The sequence below is a fragment of the Tenrec ecaudatus genome, chromosome 11 (genome assembly GCF_050624435.1).
Source record: "Tenrec ecaudatus isolate mTenEca1 chromosome 11, mTenEca1.hap1, whole genome shotgun sequence".
NCBI classification, from domain to species: Eukaryota; Metazoa; Chordata; class Mammalia; order Afrosoricida; family Tenrecidae; genus Tenrec; species Tenrec ecaudatus.
This window is the reverse complement of record NC_134540.1, coordinates 404,100-422,689: the sequence shown is the minus strand read 5'-3', so window position 1 is coordinate 422,689 and position 18,590 is coordinate 404,100. Positions and strand designations below refer to the sequence as shown.

Sequence of the window (18,590 nt, the reverse complement as noted above, 5' to 3'; positions counted from 1 at the left end):
GAGTAGCTGATATGCAGCGCACAGAGAAAAGCACGACAAGAGCAGAGACGGGAAAGGACAATGAACACATCCTTGACACTGAGCCAGTACTTAAAGGTTCAAGGTCTCTGGAGTATGGTAAAGTGTAATTTACTTGTCGCAAAATTGTCATATCAAACTTGTCATAAATACAGTAAAAATCTTTATATGGACTAGAGCACTAATGTTTTATCTGTGCACCAAAGAAAATCTATGCTTATGTTTACAATATCTTAAGAAGCTTAAGGCTTTTAGACACAATTGAAAAAGAAATCCACTCAATACAAATAACTTTATATTCATGAGAAATTGATGATGTGCATACTCCAGAGAGTAAATGACAACACTTGTCTTATTTAACAATGTATCCCCATTACTTGGTCCACATACTAGAGTAGCATTAATTAAGGTGACATATTCAGTCACTATAGAACACATTTTTTTAAAAAAGAAGCCATCCATACCTACTGAGGTCAGGTTTTTAAAGGTTTCCGTCATCACGTCTCTGTAGAGTTCCCTCTGAGAAAGATCCAGCAGCGCCCACTCTTCCTGGGAGAAGTCCACAGTCAAATCTTCAATAGCCATCGAGTCCTGAAACAAATCACATACTCTGGTTCAGAAAGGTATCGCTGGTACAGAGTGTGAAAGTGGAGGTGAGGGTGAGTCCTTGGAACAGTTTTCATGCAGATTTTACAGGGTAGTCTGTGTTTTCCTAACATCTACCCTAAGGGTTAGCCATCAGTCTCATCGCTTCACCGTCTAGATTCATTTCCCCCTGGTCTACATGCACAGACCAACCAGAATGCCCAAGTGTGACGCGCAGGGTGAGAACAAGGAGCAAATGTCACAGCACTCACCAGTCGTGGGAGGACCCGTGCTTTGTACAAATAATGTGGATCTCCAAGGCCCTGAACTCATCACTAAAAGATTATTGCCACATGATTATTGGAGTGTACTGACAGTGCTGATGAAGCAAATGGTGGTATTCATTAGGATATTCGGAGGTAACGGGGCAATGAATATGTTTAAGCTTACACAAAGGGCAACAGAGCGCCTGACTAAAGCCGTGCCATTTTCAGTTACGCTTCCTATGCATGGGAAAGCTGGACCATAAGTGAGGGAGGACGGAGAAGAATGGATGTCTCTGAATTACGGTGTTGGCAAAGAATACTGAATGTGCGGTGGCCTTCCAAAAGAACCAAGAAATCTTTCATGGAGGAAGTACTGTCAGAATGCTTCTTGGAACTAAGGGTATGTTTTCACAAGAGGCCAGTCTGGTAAAGTAGAGGATTGGGGAGTGGTTTGACCCTTGGTGAGTGGACTGACAACAGTGGCTGTGACACTGGGATCAAACGTAACAAGTCTGAGGATGACACAGGAATGGGCAGTATTTCGTTCCAATGGCACCTAACAATAACAAGGGTCTTCTTTATACTGCATTCAATGAATTAGGCTACTGAGGTGACCGGACAAATGCCAACCCCAAAATTGGAAGAGTACATAGCCACTTTGGCCTTTGCTTTCTACTCTGAAATGATTCTGTATCTCTGCCTATATGTCCCCTCAGTTCTGGGGCAGTCATTTGCCCAGTGACCTCACTAGTCTAATTATATAAATTAATGGAAAAGAATTACCTGAGAGACTTCTGGAAAAAGATGGCGGTCTAGACAGATCCGCCATACCAAACCTCTGCAACAAATATATGAACTCAAGAGGTATAGAAGAAAACCCTGAAACTCTGAGGAAATAAATATGTAAGTTGAACACTGACAGAAAGTCTGAAAGAAAGTACTGGAAAAATTGAAAAATGGTGCTGTAAAAATTGGATGTCTATTTACAAAAGCATGAATACAGGCTCACATCTCACTCTGCACAAAAGTTAACTCGGATGGATAAAAGACCTAATATAAATCCTAGGTCATCGCCCTCCCTGGGCTGGGCTGTCGGGGGGAGGGCAGCATGGGTAGGGCTGCTCCTCCAGTGGGTCCGCCTCCAGGTGGCCCCTCCCACAGTGGTGGGAGGACAGGCTCACCTAATTAGGTGAGGCTTCCTTCCGGGGCAATCTGAGGGGCCCTGGTTTGGCACAGAAGTTGGAAAGGAAGTGGGGACGTTTGACAAAGGAGAATAAAAAGTGACGTGGGAAAAATTTCCTAGATCATCAAGGCAGAAATGAGGCCAAACGTAAGGGTCCTAAGATATGGCATAAATGCACTGTCAAAAAGTGAAAGAAAAAATATAAACAGAAGACAAAATAGATGATTGGGGCCTTCTAAAAATAAGACATTTGTATTCATCAAAAGACTTCATCCAAAGAGTAAGAAAGGAACCCCCGAGCAGGAAAGCGTTTGTGACAATTATACATTGGATAAGGGACTGGTTAAAATCTACAGAAAAGTGAAACACCTCAACAACACACGTATTTCAATTGGGAAAAAAAATAACACGGGCAAAGGACATCAACAGTCATTTGACCAATGAAGATATTCAGGCAGCCAACAAGCTCATGAAGAAATGCTGAAGATCATTAATCATTTGAAATACTAATCAAAACAATGAAGAAATACCAACTCATCCCAGCATTAACAGCAAAGTATCTACTTAAACAAACAAACAGAAAATAACAAAAGCTGCTGAGAGTGAATCCCTCATATACTGGTGATGGGATGGTGAAACGGTGTGTTTATTGTGGAAAATCGGACTGGCACTTCTTCAAACAACTGAGAATAGAAATACAATATGACCCAGCAATCTAGCTACTCAGTAGGTATGCTAAAGAAATAAAGAACATGGAAAAAAAAAAAAAGAAAGAAAGAGCATGGAGAGACCAAGAGACCAAGTGGCAGAGAGGCTGAGGACCAGGCAGAGATGTGACTATTGGCATGATGGAGAAGTGGAGATTCAGGCAGTATCCTTAATGTCTTTTGATCCAGACTTGTAACCTGGTACCTGCCCTAATAAACCCCGTAACTTAGAAAAAGAAGAAAAGTGCAAGCAGATAAACACCCGCCCACGGCCATGCTAGGTGCAGCACCAGGATGCAAACAGCGGAATCCCCTGTAGTGAAAAATGGACAACCTGGTACCTTCACACAATATCTGACTATGTATCCCTAAAGAATACTGATGAAACCCAGAAACAGCTCATGACATGGATGCATTTGGAGCACATTCTGCTAAGTTTGTCAATCACGAAAGTATAAATATTTTATGAGACCAGTTATAAAAGAAAAAGAGTTTTATACCAAAAGAAAAAGACTTTGGTGGGGGAAAAAGGGGGGAACCGATCACCATGATGGACATATAACCACCACCATCACCACTACCAGCCAGGGGGATGAACAGAAAAGTGGATGAAGGGAGACAGCAGTGTTAAGACATGTAAAAAAATAGTAATTTACAAGTTATCAAGGGTTCATGAGGGAGGGAGGGGAAAAAAATGAGGAGCTGATGCCTAGAGCTCAAATAGAAAGAAAATGTTTTGAAAATGATGATAGCAACAAATATACAAATGTGCTTGACACAATGGATGCATGGACGGATTGTGATAAGAGTTGTAAGAACCCCTAATAAACGTCCCCACCCCCAGCCAGTCCTGGGGCTTGGCTCAAGGCGAGTCCTTCTGGGACATGGGGGTACAGTGAATGGTATGACTCTTTGCTGGGCATGCCTACACAGTAGGGTATGCTGGCCCCCCCTAGGGTTTCCCGTATGGGCTCCAATAAATTTCTTTCCTTTTGCTTAAAAAAAAAAAAAAAAAGAACCCCTAATAAAATGATTTTTTTTTAAAGAAAAAGACTTTGATGGTTAATAGCGAGGGGAGGGGAGGGGAGCAGAGGGGAGTGACACCAGACACTAGGCTAGAAGATTCATAGGTGACAATTTGGATACAGAATATCCTATTAGAGGGGAAGGATGGGGACAAAACAAGGAGGCGAGTGGACAGGGCCCGCAATTGGGAGGTTTGAGTTGTTTAAGTTGTTCATTGCCAAAATAATTTTCTGAAAGGCAACCCTCCACCTAATTCACAATAAAATGTGGAAAAGAATGGCCAAAGCTAATATTTGAAGGATGTGAGGGAATTAACCAAAGGACAGCGGAGAAAAGTCTGTTCCAGGAGGAGACACCAGAACACGGGCAGCAGTGGGAGCACCGAACCACAGCATGACATTAGAAGCCTGAAGAGTCACAGTCGGGCAAGAAGGACACGTGTCCCGGGGAACATGGTGGCTTCTGAAAAGACTCCAGCTTTTCTTGGAGAAAGGCAGAGCAAGTTTACATCTCTGACCAGAGACAGCTCTGAAGAACGCAGAGGGGTTAATAATGTACAAAACATCCCAGGCTCCCATAAGAAACAGTATTAGACTTAGCACATTTTAATCCACACATAATATTCCCCAAACATTACATGAGAATATATAAATGAAAAGAAGTGAATACAAATCTATATGCTCCAAAAGTTCAGTATTTTTAAGACTATGTCACAGCCATTGCTAATATGAAGAAAAAGTGTTGGATTTACTTTTAAATTCCTCTGGCTGTTCTCCACAGAGGGGCGGCAGCGGTGAAAAGGCAACCAGGGTGCCACAGAAGGAGATGTCTCGGTCTCTCTCTCCCTCGGAGTCAAAAGTTTCCTGCCATTTAAGCTGAATCAAGAAGAGGGCATTCCACCGTGATACCTTTATTATCAATTATACTGACTGACCTAAAGGAATTCGAGTTTCTTCTTCCTGTGAGATGTTACTCTGTGATGGTAGTTGTTTGTCAGGAATTGCCACTAGACTCTGCTTAGCTGCCGTAAGGAATGCGATGCGAGAGGGAATGGCGCAAGACTGAGAGTCTGCGTGCGTGTGTGCGTGCAGCGGCAGCACTCTGTGACACCAAAGGAAGTTGATCAGATCATGTGTGATGCTGGGTCTTTCAGAATTGAGTCTGCTGAACGTCGTTCTCAAAGACTTAGAACACCTGAGTCTGTCGGCAAAGCGGTGTCTCAAAGCAGGGCTAAGAACCTTCCAAGACAAACTACAACACTGGAACATTCTGAGTCCCAGTGTACCAAAGAAGAACATGTTAAGACTTTGCCTTCAGATCTTCCTGACAACAGGAACGGCGTGGGAGAAGATGGCCTGTGTCCCACATCACAGGACATACTTGAAGTAAAGCACGATGCAAACAAGATAAACTGTGAGATGGATGTTTACCCTGTGATAGAATGAACTTGTCTCTACTTGCTGTGGAAGTAGCAGATAATACTAAAAAGAAGAGATTTCACAAGTTGTGGAAGGAATGGGACTGAATTCTTCCATCACAGAACAAGACGTTTTAATGAGCAGCCCTGACAAACAACTACCATCACGGAGGCATTCCATTTTAACCTGACCAAAGGCACGGACTTCGCACAGTCTTGAGAAGAACGGGAATTCAGAACACTTCATTGTGCTCAGGCAGAACCTGGACTTGGATCAAAAGGCAGTTGTTTGAAGAGCACTAGGGAATACTGCATGGCTTAAAATCAGGAAAGGTGTGTGACAGGTGTGTGAAAGGTGTGTGACAGGGCTGTGTCCTTGTTCCATCTGTGTGCTGAGCAAATCATCAGGGGAGCTGGCTTCTAGGAAGAATGTGGCATCAGGATTGGAGGAAGGCTTATCAACAACCTGCCACATGCAGATGACACCGGTGTGCTTGTCTTTATCCTTTTAGTCTGTTCAAATAAGCATTCCTCTGTGTTTGAGAAATGTATAGCCATTGGTGGAGATTGTCTCAGTAGAAACACAAACTGATCTGGAAATGTTTTTCCACCAGAAACTGTAAGCCCAAGAAAAATACACCATCTCCTATGTTGAGTTCATCTATCAGAAAACTAAACTATTATTTTATATTCTCATTCTAGACTCTGAGCAGTTGAAAACACGGGACCTGTCAGCAGAGATACTTACATTCCCACATGCTTGAAATTCTCCGGCAAAAAGCAAGGCTCACAGACAGATGGGTTTGGGGATCCCACTCCTGCCCCAGCTGGACTCACTGTACCCCAGCAGTCCTCATTGGAGGACTTAGGAAAAACTAAGCCTCACCCAGGACCCCACTACTGTCTGTGGCAACCATCTCACAGTTCCTCCTCATCACACAGTGGAGAAGATGAACTGTGGTTTTAGGACTGCATACAAAGGCTGAAGTGCCAAGTGTCAGGCCTGATTTGACAGACGAACTCCACCCCTACAGAGTTTTATATATCTTCAAGTTGACATGAAATTATGTAACTGCCTCACCAAGAGACTAGTTAGCATACATGAAACAAAGAGAGCAATGAAGAATCCAGGACACAGCCTCCTGAAATACAGCTAAGCCATTTGCAGACTCTGGTCACAGAGCTCTGCCAGCCAACAGAGAACCAAGGCCTGGATGGGGACGTGAACACCTGGATGATGCCAGCCCTGGGAGTCACCTTAGGAAGGTGATCACAGACATCCAAGGCTTGAAAACACACAGATGTGTACAGGAAGGGTCAGTGACAATGGGACAGGGCCTCATGATCCACTGAGAGCACACTTCTCAGTGCTTTTTTAACCTCATGCAGGAGCCTGAAGACCCAGAGTACACAGACCCCCAACAATGCCATCCAGCACCCCCAGTTACAATGCCCTGTTCTCTGGAGTACTCACCATTTCCTGACTCCGGCTTCTGGAAGTCTAGGAGAATGTGTTCTCTAAGTCCAAGAAGCACTTCAGGAAGAGAGCTGGGAGAGGAGGCAGTTTGCAGGCAGGTGTATGATGTGTGCGGTCCGCAGGCAGGCAGAGCAGTTTAAAACTCTTACCAGTGAAGTCAGGGAAGTGTAAGATGCTCACTCTTGGTCTCCATCTGCCCAGACTAGACTAGCTCTCCATCCACCACACCTGGGACCAGAAATGGAAGGAAACACTGTTGAGTAAGGAGGGAGTGACAGGTTGCAGCCTTCAGCCCTGGCCCTGGGCAGAATTTCCTCCAGACCCAAGGTCAGGCCCTACTAGTGTGGGTTCCAGCCCACACTCAGATGGGTCCTAAGGGATGGTTGTGCAATTGAAGGGAAGAAATTTAGAGACAGACCAAGTTCTAGGGTGCTCACCTCCTCCATGTCATCAGGAACCAGGTCCAGGAGAGAGAGAAAATATATTCTTATATTGGCTTATATAGTCTTGGGGCATGCAAGCCCCCTTAATTACAAGTAACCACCTCTGTAACAAAGTGAGCTGTACCTCAACCCTAAGGTCCCTGAGCTCACTGGAGGAGTAAACTAATGCCAGTGCTGGGGGCAGCTAAGGGGGCATGAACGCCCGAGCAGGGAGAGCAATTGCAACAGGTCTGCTCCTGTAGATAAAGCTGCCGGCCGAACAGCAATCACACTGTGGGGATTAATCTTAATTAGGAGACTGTGATTGGGACTAATCTCTAAGCCTCCCTCCACCCAGAAACCTAACCTCCTATGGGTCTTAAAATGAAAATAGTTGTCTACATACATGGTCTTCCTGGTCCTGCTTTGCACACACTAGGATGGCACTGGCATTTGAGGCAAGACGGGCTCCAGCTGCCAGCACACCAGCTCCATGGCCCCCCTGCTCTGGCCGCCACGGCTCAGATCATGAGGCAGGCAGGCCTGCCCAGGCCGCCACGGTGTACCTGGCACCCTCTTCACAGCAAGGGACCCAAGACAAGCGAAGGCTGTTGCTTTTCTTGCTTTCATTTAAGCTCTTTAGTTTTTTCCCTTCTTCCTTCCGGCCCTTTTCTTTACTCTCTGTCCATGACACCTGCTCAGTCCTCAAGCTCTCCAGAAATCAGGGAGAATTCCTGAACACAGTCAAACACATCATCAGCAAGGAGTAAGTAAGCCAATCATTTACCTCGAAGGAGCCATCTCATCCACGTGTTTCTCATTTCTGCCCCCCCCACTAGGCCACACAGTCAGTTCCTACATGGAAACCTTCTTGGTCTTTGTGTAAATAATGAATAGTATTCTCTACTTTTACTTCCCATCCTCTTCCAGAACTGCTATTTTCCGCATAAGCCGGGATTTAGGATATACAGTGAATCTCAAGTCCCACTTGGGACAAAACCCCCAATTTTCACAAATCCCTTGGTGTATCCACATGCACCCACTTGGTGCTCTATAAGGTAAAAGAAGAAACATTGTCTCCAATGTCCTGTCCTGGCCAGCTAACCAACTAAGTGCAAGCTCCACAGTACCCAGCTGGCTTCAGGGATCCAGCTGGGCCTTGTTCACCTCCTAGCCTTCAGCACCTACTGGGCTCATCACAGAAGGTGGGTGCCACCTGAGCCCTCTCAAAGCCCCTTAGCTTGAGCAGGCTAGCCAGTATATGCATAGAAAGGCATAGACAGGGGGCCAGTCCATGTGCTCCAGTACCCTCGACTAAATTTAACCACAGACGAAGCCCCCTGCAAGGGTATTATCATGGGGTCACAAACTAGATGTAGACAATTAAATACACCTATTACTTTCAGATACCTTTCATGCTGCCAGTGGCTTGTCACAAGACTGCCTGACATCCCCACCACCTGCAGACCCATGGTCTTGGTCCCACCCATGTCCCTCCCAAGCAATCTCCGGCCCCTAATTTTGCCCTCTGCAGTCTCGCAGGACTCTGAGCAGGCACCCTCGGTCTGGAACCTTGTCCTCCCCAAGTGGCAGATCTTTCCGGTGTACACTTATTAGGAGGCCACCTCTGAAGGTCAAGTCACTAGATGGCTGCTGTGTCCTCAGCTCCCTCACTGGGCCATTCATTGGTAGATTTGTTCTCAAAGTGCCCGGGCGGGGACAGGGAGAAAACAGAAGTTCACCTGGCGCCGCAGACCAGGATGGGGGGCGGGGGAATGCACACACGCCCCTGGCTGTCCACAGCATGACAAGCTCTCCGTGGGTATAAAGAAAACCGTGGCTTGCAAATTGGTGGCTAAGGAGCTCTGCCGGTAAGGGCTCGAGCGACTGCTAACCCAGAAGTGTGCGGTTCAAACCCATCAGCCTCTCTCCGCTGAAGAAGTTGGAACGGTTCCGAACCAAATGCACTGCCACGGGGTCGATTCGGATTCACAAGGTGGCTACGAGTTAACGGTGATGAGATACTCAGAGCCTTAGAGAGCCTCTGAGGCACTGCGACTCTTTATCTTACGGATCCCGGAGTCGACACGCACGGGGGCAAAGGTCTCTGCGGAAGGCTGCGCACACACGCCCCGCTCCACCCGGGCGACGGGGCAAACGTCGTGCTGCAGACACGCAAACGCAGTACAACGCAGAGACGTTTCTGCCGGTCGCCCCGGGGCGCCATCGAGAGCGCCGGCCGCTCCTAAGGAGTGCGATGCCCGGTCCACGTTCCGGTCAGAACGCCCCTACCTCCTGCCCCCCGGCCCCGGGCTCCGCTGGGAGTGGCCCGGCGCCCAACCTCGGGCGACCCGGACTCGAGGACGCCGCTGGGCCCCGAGAGCCGAGTCCGCGCCGCTGGCCTAGAGGGCCGCGCACAGCGAGGCGGGCGGCGAGGCGCGAGGCCGCACTTACTGACCCCAGACGGTGTCCAGGCCCGCAGGTCGCCGCCGCGCTCGCCGGGAGCCCCGCACCATCCGAGGGGGCCACTCAGACTGGCCGCATCCGGGACTGGGAGGGGCGGCCGGGGGCGGCGCGCGGGCCTGCGTGCACCGGGGGCGGACCCTGCTAGCGCGCAGCCGCGGCCTGCCGGCGCCCCGAACCCGAACCGCGGCCAGCCGGGCACTCACCCAAGCCGAGCAACCAGGCGCGGTCGTGGCCGTCCTCGCCGCTGAAGGTCCCAGCCGAGAGCCCGCCCCGGAAGTTACGTCACCTGCGCGGCCGCGGCCTTCCGGTCGGGCGGTGGGGGACGGGGGCGGCACCTGCGCCCCCGGAGTGGGCGGGTCGCCGCTCGAAGTGCGAAGGAAGCGAGGTGTGCGCCTGCGGGTGCCCTTCGTCTGGGGGCGCCTAAGGCGTGAAGGGTGCCGGAGCTGCCTGCCTCCGCTTGCGGGAGGCCCTGAGTTGCCGGCGGGAGTTGCCAAGCGAACGACTGGCCTTCCCGCGGACTCTGCGCGGGAGTTTGCCCTGCTGGTTAGGTTTGCAGACCTGAGGCTGGCTGTGGTGTTCGGCGCGAACAGGAGACTTCTCAGGCCGGGGGGTCAGTTATAGCCTAGCCCCCTCGGACCCCCGCGTGCTATTTTACAGAGGGCTCGTACGCTACAGTGAAAGGAGACTGGGAACAGGTGCTGATTGGTATTAAGCTCGTGGCGAGAATCAGAAAAAGGGAGGTGGTGGTGATTTCAACGTTTTCCCCCCCAGGCAAGGCGTGGAGCCTGAGGGCTAGGTGGCTGCTCGGAGTTAACGCCGTTTGTTCTGAGTTATCAATACGATCCTTACATCAGACCCAGACTGGGTCATTGTAGCTTTGCACTACTGACACGTGAGTTGCCTTACTTCTTCCTCTTTGAGATTGCTGTCTCTTGCAATTTCATAGGAATTTCAAGATGTGCTTTTTCATTTGTCAAAAAGTGGCTGTTAGACTTCTGATAGGAATTGCAATGAATCTGTAGATGGCTTTGGGTGCTATAGCCTCCCAGTTAAATCCCCATCCTTTCATCTGAAACACAACACTTGTCTCCGAGTTGGTTCTGACTGATGGTGACCTCTGTTCCCGAGCAGGCCTGCACGCTCTAGGGCTGGCCTTACCCAGGGGCTTTGGGGAAGTAGTGCTCCGGGCCTTCTTTTGTGGTGAATTCTGTTTCCTTAAGTCTTTTTAATGTCTTTCTACATGTTTTACATAAATATTTTACCTCCCTGGTTAAATTTATCCCCAGGTGCTTTTTAAAAAAGATTGTCTTATCTATGGGACTTTTCTTCATTTCCTTTTTAAGTTGTTTATTGCTGATTTATAGGCTCACAGCTGATACTTCCGTGTTGAACTGTATCTACAACATTACTGAGTCCTTTTCTTAATCTCTAGGCACTGTGGAGCCTGCTGGCCTAGTGCTCATGAGTCAGGCACAGTCTGGAAGGCAGCCGTTCAAAACCACCAACTGCTTCTGGAGAATATCTGGGCCTTTCGACTCCCATAAGCACTTAGAGCCTCAGAAACTCATGGGGCAGTTCTAACCTGCCCTATAGAATCACTTTGAATCTGCATTGAGTTTCCTTGGCAGTAATTGAGGATACTTTGGCATCTTCTCACCGAGGGTAAATTAAAAAGCATTGCTACGAGGCCTCTGGCGGGGACCAGTCTCCACAGCCCAATGGGTCCTAAGTGGCAGTTGTGTAATTGAAGGTACATTAAAGAAACTTCAAACAAGACATGCAAGTGTTCACCTCTTCCGATGGCAGGATCAACACTTTGAATCCAGGCGCAAGGAGCTAAGCTCCTTCAGCCCCTCTACCAATTGCGTGATTGTGCCAACACTAGGGGAAGATTGAAAATCTGAATGTATCAAAAATCTCCATTTTAACTGTCTGATATTTAATGGGATGTTTCCCTTACCTAAGCTTTGCAAAAGACTCTGAAAATTTCCTTTTTTTATATATGTTTGACATCTAAATAGATGTTTCCCACAAATCCCTGCCAATGGCTTCTAATTAAAGCTCAGTCCCTTAAGGTTACATTATATGGGTAGGGGTTACACAAAACCTGCAACATTCTAATCCATTTAGCATCACATGATATTGGAAGTCCATGATCTGATTTTCTAGAAAATGAACAGTCTGTTGTAGTAGTACAATCATTTTTTCATAAAAATGTTCAGTTAGATTCCTAGAGTGACTCTTTGGTAATGTCAGTAATGGCCGAAATGATTTAAGTATCAGGAAGGCAACTGTTGCCATTCTCATGAGTTTGCGAGGTCTGCTTGATGGTCTGGGTACCGCCAGCACAGGAAGCGAGGTCTCGGTTTTCTTTGCATCCTCCATGTCATGCCTTCAGCTGTAACTTCTTTCCTGGACCTGGGCTGAACTTGCCCACCAAGGAGGAATCCACGTATTCTCTCCTTCACCTGAAAAACTACAAAGCAAATGGCCCAAGAGCAGTGAGCACACTGGGATCCCACTCGCCACTGTCACCCTTCCACCTGGTCTTCTCTGGATCAATCAAGTCTCTGTAAGGGTAGAAGTGTGTTTTTCTACCCTGATGTTAGAAGTTTTTAGGAGAAAGAAAACATTTCGAGTTAAATGAAGTTTTTATATGCAGGATTGCCTTTTGCCTCCCCCTATTTTAATAATTGAAATTTTAAAGTCCTTTGACCTCAGTTTGCTTCAAACGTGTAGCAGCTCCATTTGGTGGCACTATTAAAGTTGGCATTATACAGGGGGACATTGAGGAATCATTTGTAGTTAGGAGAGAGTGACTGGAATTCCTCCAACTCACGAGAGCAAAGGCCTCCCTCCACCAGCGTCTCAGCCTCCCAGACTCCTTCGGTGTGAGCGTAGAGAATGTGTCCACAGACACTCTCTTCCCGGTTCTCGCTTTGCCACAGGCCGCCAGTTCATACTTGCAAGAATTGATTCAAACAAAACATGTCCGAACATGCCTCTGCATTGGTGGATGGCTGTCAATAAGTTCTCTCTAACACTGTTGTCTTAATCTCATTAGGATGCCTTTACCCAAAATGGGCCAGTGAGACCCGTGGTTGCCAAGGGGACCTGCTGCGCTGTTAAACTGAAGACAAAGTGATCAGGTCAGGAGGACACGATGATGACTTTTGGGATCCCAGGGAGTCACTAACCAGCAGGCACAGGATCATCATAGGTGCTTTGCATGAGGAGGTCTTAAGAAAACTATAAACCACATTGGTGAGGACCAGGCCAGGAAAGTTGTGCTGAGGAAATTTTCTCCACGACAACATTGCACCAGTTCATTCTAGGAGGGTAGCCAGGGCCGGCTGAGAATGTGATTGGAAAAACCTTTCCCTTCTACCCTGAAGCCTTGATTTTTCCCCTCAGGCTTCTTTGTGTCCCCAAACTTAAAGAATATCTCAAAGGAATATGGTTTGGGGTTTCTGAGGATGCTGACACTGCTGCTTTGGTGTAATGAAGAGTTGGGAGTTCTCTGCGGAAGAGTGAGAGAGATGGAGACTCTGCATTCAGAAGCTATTGAGCTAGAAGGAGATTGTATCAGGAAACAATACTTCACTGTTTGACATAGCAGTATTTCTTTCCTTATACCCACATGCGGAGAATTTTATCATCCATGACTAGAGATAATTCTACTTCTTTCTCTTCCATTTGTGTAGTTTCTATTTCTTTTTCTTACCTCATTGCCCTGGGTTACTTGTAAGGCTGCTAACCACAAGGTTCAAACTCATCAGCCCCTATCTGGGCCATTCTTCTCAGTCCTGTAGGGTTGCTATCGTTGAAATCCAATTGATGGCAGTGAGGATGTTGGTTGGTGTGCTTGGATTTTGAGCAGTGGTGAAAATGGAAACGCTGGGCTGCCCTCTTGTGTGGCTGATGTTAGGTGCCATCAACTGGGTGGGGACTCCGTGTGCTTTTATGTATGACGGACGGAAACACTGCCTAGTGCTGTAACATCCGCACAATCCCATTGTTGGAACCACCGTGTCAGTCTATCCAGTTCAGGGCCTTCCATTTTTTCAATGACCCTCTACCAAGCACGAGGTCCTGCAGGGCCTCCTGCCTCCTGAGCCATGTCCAGAGTGAAAGGGACGCACCATCCCCTCACTTTGCCCCTGTACTCCCTTACTCTGGCACTGGTGGTGTATTTAACACTGTAAGGCAGCACCGTGGTTCAAATTATGTAAGGTCTGTATGGCCGTTCTTAGTCCTTTTCCAGCTGTGGCATGCGTATGAGGTGACTGAAAACGCCCAGCCTTGGATGAGGCACACCTAAGTCCTCGAATGCACGTCTTTGTTTTCACCCACTTTAGAGAGGCCTTTGAAGCAGATTTCCCCGATGCAAGATGTTTCCTATCTTGGCTGCTGCTTCCAGTCCTTAGGGAGGGTTCCTTCAGTAGCTGTTTAATGAATATGACCGTAGCTTTGGGGTGTTCAGACATTTCTTTTAGCACATTAAAGAAATTAGTTTTCTGTCTAGTTTGTTGAGTGTTTTAATCGTGAAAGGGTGTTAGATTTTGTCAAATGCCTTTTCTGTGTTGTTTGGAAAATACTGTTTTTTCTTTTTCTCTGTCTCATTAATGAGCTATATTACACTGTGTCATTTTCTTATTCTGAATGATCCTGTGGTGTGTAATCCTTTTGATGTGCTACTACACTCAGTGAGTATTTATTTAGTTGAGGATTTTGGCATCTAAATTCACAAGGGAATATTTTCCCAACCTCGTCCTGTGATATCTTTCTTTGCCTTCAGGATCAGGGCATCACTGCCCTTATGACGACACAAGTTAGTGTTCCCTCAGACATTCCTGTGGTTAAGCCCATTGAATGGAATTTAAAAGAACAGCTACGGGGAAATGTGTTTCTACCACCTGCCTTCTCCAGGTCTTCAGCTCTAAGCAGTCTTGCAGTTTGACTGGAAATCCCCCTGAAGCCTAATTTTGATGTCATCATTTTAGGGCCCCTGAGCTACTAGAAATCCTTCTGGCTCCAGAACCCCCCTCCCTTAGGCTGCCTCACAGAGAAGGCCGGCCCCCTGCAATTAGCTTCCTCCCTGCCTGCCACCCTCCTCCCTACTCCTGTAGCCTATCTCATAGAAAAGACCGTCCTCTCAGAGTCCTGCCCTGTTGCCATCCTCCTGCTAGACAGTCTTTTATTCCTAAATGAACCACTGCCTTCAGATCAGGACATGTTAGGAGAAGGTCTACCACAGGGAAAGCTAGGGGATATTGCAGAATTCCTTTCCCTCCCCTCCCCCCTTTGTAGAAGAGCAGTAGAAACCCATAGGACATGGGAACTTTTGGTGCTGTGAAGTCACCTTGCTTGTTCCAAGTTTATATATATATATGGTTAATATAGCAATGCACAGCACAGTGACATGGTCCACCATGGTCCATGGGTTTGCTCAGCCCACACGTACAATGCAGAGCAGCTCATTCAGGCAGCAGTGCACTAGTCAAATCACCACGGAGGAAGATAAAGAGGCCAGTCTCAAATACCTATTTATTTTGGTGGCCCTCGAAACAAGCTGTGACCTGATAGGCTAAGCTCTGCTCACATGTTTGTATGGGAGCTCTGTTGGCACACACAGCAAAAAACCCTGCCTATCACAGTCCACCCCTTGCCAACTTGGCACTTGTCCACAATTCTTTAGCCGTATATAATTTCCAGATATCGATGAAATCATACACATAACATCATTTAGCTAGAATACATATAAATGAAAAACAGTGACCCTATTTGTATGTGGTATATTGTACATGAACAAGGGACAGATATTAGGTAAGCAGAGATGAAGAAATACAGTCACAAACCTCACCTTTTGAATTGATCACATAGTTGTAACTGATAGGAAGAACTGCATTTCTCCACTACCCATTCTATATTCCCTTTGCCCTCAGCAAGCACCTCAGCTGGGCGTGGTTCTTAGCCTGGAGGGTGACCCAGACCATCATTCCTGACGGGTCTGGGTCATTAGCAGTACTGTCAGGATTGGATTGTTGTCATTTACCATTTATTTAATGAGAGAGCATTTATTTAATAATAAGATGACTTAAGGAATCTCCTGGATTTCAGATATATTCTTTACCTCCATTATGTAACACCAGTCCAACTTCCCCTCTGTAATCAGGATCAGTCACACCACTCAGTATAGTGACACCCTTCTTTGCCTGTTGATCCAAAGGCATGAGGAGCCCCAAATGGCCGGGGGGGGGGTGCATTTTTAGCTGCCAGTTCAATATACTCAATGCTGTGTCCCTGATGGGAATGTTTCTTCCTCGGAACTAGGACCTCTACAGCTGAAGAGCATAGAGTTGCTGGGACAAGAAGCAAAAATGCTGCAAGTGGATCACTAGCAGTAATAGTGAGTGGTGCTCCTCTGGCTTCCATCCTTTTGTTCTCGGGCCCATGAATCCTGGCTATTGGAGACACAGCACCATATATTGGCTGCTGGTGTAGAGCGTACACAGCCTTCTCGAGAACATTGCCCAATCCCTGCAAGGTTTTGCCACCTAGTTGGTGCCATAATTGTGTCTTTAGGAGGCCAGTCCATCGTTCTATCAAGCCAGCTGCTCCAGGATGAGGTGGAACTTGATATCACCAGTGGATTCCATGGGCATGGGCCCATTGCCGTACTGCATTTGCTGTGAAATGAATTCCTTGATCTGAGGCAATGCTGTGTGGGATGCCATGCCGATGGATGAGGCATTCTGTAAGTCCACGAATGGCAGTTTTGGCAGAAGCATTACATATAGGAAAGGCAAATCCATATCCAGAGTAGGTTTAAGAACAAAATGCTGCCACCTCCAAGTGGTTCTTTGTAATCAACCTGCCACCAGGTTTCTGATTCATGTCCCTGATAAATGCTTCCATATCTTGGTGTGTTAGTCAGGGTTAACTAGAGAAACAAATTCATAGATATTCATGTGTATAAGAAAGAACTTTATCTAAAAGAGCAATTATATATTGAGAAAACAGCCCAACTAAGTCCATAAGTCGGATATTAGCCCATATGTCTGATATCAATCTATAAGTTCATCTTCAGACTCAGACAACACATGCAATGATGCCAAATGCAGGAAGATCACAGGCCAGAGGGTGGAAAGTCTTGTGGATCCAGTGGCAACAGAAGCATCTCAGTGCTGGTGTGGGTCTCCATGTGACTCCTCCATCTCCAGAGCTCTGGCTCCATCAGCGTGACTCTGTGACTTGTCAACAAGAATGTCTCGTAGGGAGAGTATCTGTGTCCTGCCTCCAGTGAGCTACTTATCTCTTTAGCACCTCCAAATGAGGTCATCAAGCGACCTGATTGACAAGCTGAACTTCACATGTTGATAAGAGATTAGGTAACTGTTACACTTGGACTTACTGGCTTTTGCTGTTGGCAGATGGGGTGGGAAACAAAGATTTCTCCCAAGTTGTCTCCCCCAAATATATGCCAAACTTAGCTGCTTGCTACACGTGGTAAATGACTACACTTGGAGGTCAACCAAAGTTTGTCAGGGGTTATTCTCCCTAAGGGTTATCAGCCATCTAGAGCAAGCAGACACCACTGTTTTATCCCACAGCCCTTTCTAATAAGGATAGTAGTAGATTATTTCCCTGAAGGAGAGCCCAGGGAGGTCAAGTCCACTCAAGAGTGACCAAAGTTATGCCGTCCTCATGAATCTAGGGTCTGCCCTTCTTGTCACGTGTAGTCCCTTAGTCCCTCCCCTTCCTATCGTGTACACCCCTAGCGCATCCCCTTCCTGGTACGCTTATGCCCATTGTATATCCCCCTCCTATTGCTTGTATTGCCTATTGTGAAGCCCCTTCCTGTGACGTGTGGTTACCTGTAATCACGCCCCCTAAGTTGATGTAAGCCTTGGTTAGCAATAAAGGTCCCTCCTGCCAGCTCTCTCCCACCCACCTCGCTTCGCTCTCCTGCCCTCGGCCCACGCTGTGCATAGACCTAGCTGATCAGATCATGGCAGTACAGGAGGTGAGCATGCTACCATGAAATGTGTCTGATTTATTTATTTGACTCTCCCATTTCTCTGACTTTATTATAATCTTTATATAAATATTATAATCTTTATATAAAAAATAGGTGCAATTGTACAGTTAAGATATATATATAACTGTACAATTGCACCTATCGAACCTGCAATTAGTTGTGGGGCTGGCCTTTTTCCCACAGAGGGGTACTCAGCAGTGGCAGTGGCCAAGTCAGCCTTGGTGACTGGAAGCCCATGCATAACCTCCATCCCTGTCATGTCCACTTTGTTCTTGTGCCCACTGGGCAATGACAGGAGTGGTGGAGGAAAGAGTAGGACTAGTCTCCGTAGTGCATGTTGTCTTATCCACTTGATTGTTGAATTCCTTCTCTTCAGAGGTAAGTAACACTTTGGTGAGCATTCACATGAGACACAATTATTGTTACTTTCTTGGCCTATTCACAGAGGTCTACCTACATACCTCTTCCCCACACCTCCAATGCCAGGGTACCTGCCTCTAGCACATCATGGGTTTGGTAGGCGCAATTGTACAGCGATAATAAGTAAAGATTATAGTAAAGCCATAGCATGAGAGATAGAAGAAAGAGAGATTAAAATAATGGAGTCAGATACATTCACCTTCAGCCCCACTTGGTGGTCCACGTGGAGAGAGAAAAGGGAAGGAGGACAAGGGGAAGGGAACGGGAGGAGAGGAAGCCAACAAGGGGCCAAGGGAGGATCCGAGAGAAAGATACCTCTTGATAACCCAGGCCTATATACCTTTGGAGGTGTGCAAGCCCAGTGATTACAGATAAAGACATATGTCACAAGAAGGGGTTGCACTACAGGTTAAACAGCAATGACTGGGGGACAATCTAGGGACATATAATAGGAAGAGGAGCGGTTGGGGGGTATACATATGACAAGATGGGCGGATCCTGGATTCAGGATGGCAGCCTAACTGTTCTCTGGATCTCCATAAGACTCCTTATCAGTAGGGTG

The 18,590-nt window shown here is 47.1% G+C and overlaps 1 protein-coding gene and 1 long non-coding RNA gene across 3 annotated transcripts in view; one reads left to right on the top strand and one right to left on the bottom strand.

The window, feature by feature from the left end:
* Positions 1–9,835, bottom strand: part of LOC142461117 (uncharacterized) — a 121,754-nt gene extending 111,919 nt beyond the window's left edge. The window contains exons 1-3 of one of the 2 annotated variants that reach the window (XM_075562721.1): positions 9,771–9,835; positions 6,677–6,907; positions 483–609 (exon numbers count right to left, since the gene is read on the bottom strand). In XM_075562721.1, coding sequence (XP_075418836.1) covers positions 483–609; positions 6,677–6,679 — 130 coding nt within the window. In that variant the 5' untranslated portion in view covers positions 6,680–6,907; positions 9,771–9,835. The other variant, XM_075562725.1, reaches the window with a different exon arrangement.
* An 82-nt stretch (positions 9,836–9,917) lies between these two features.
* On the top strand, positions 9,918–17,574 carry LOC142461128 (uncharacterized). The gene is made up of 3 exons (XR_012786851.1): positions 9,918–10,177; positions 12,632–12,716; positions 15,901–17,574. It is a non-coding gene; the product is annotated as an uncharacterized LOC142461128 (long non-coding RNA).
* Positions 17,575–18,590: the final 1,016 nt, after the last annotated feature.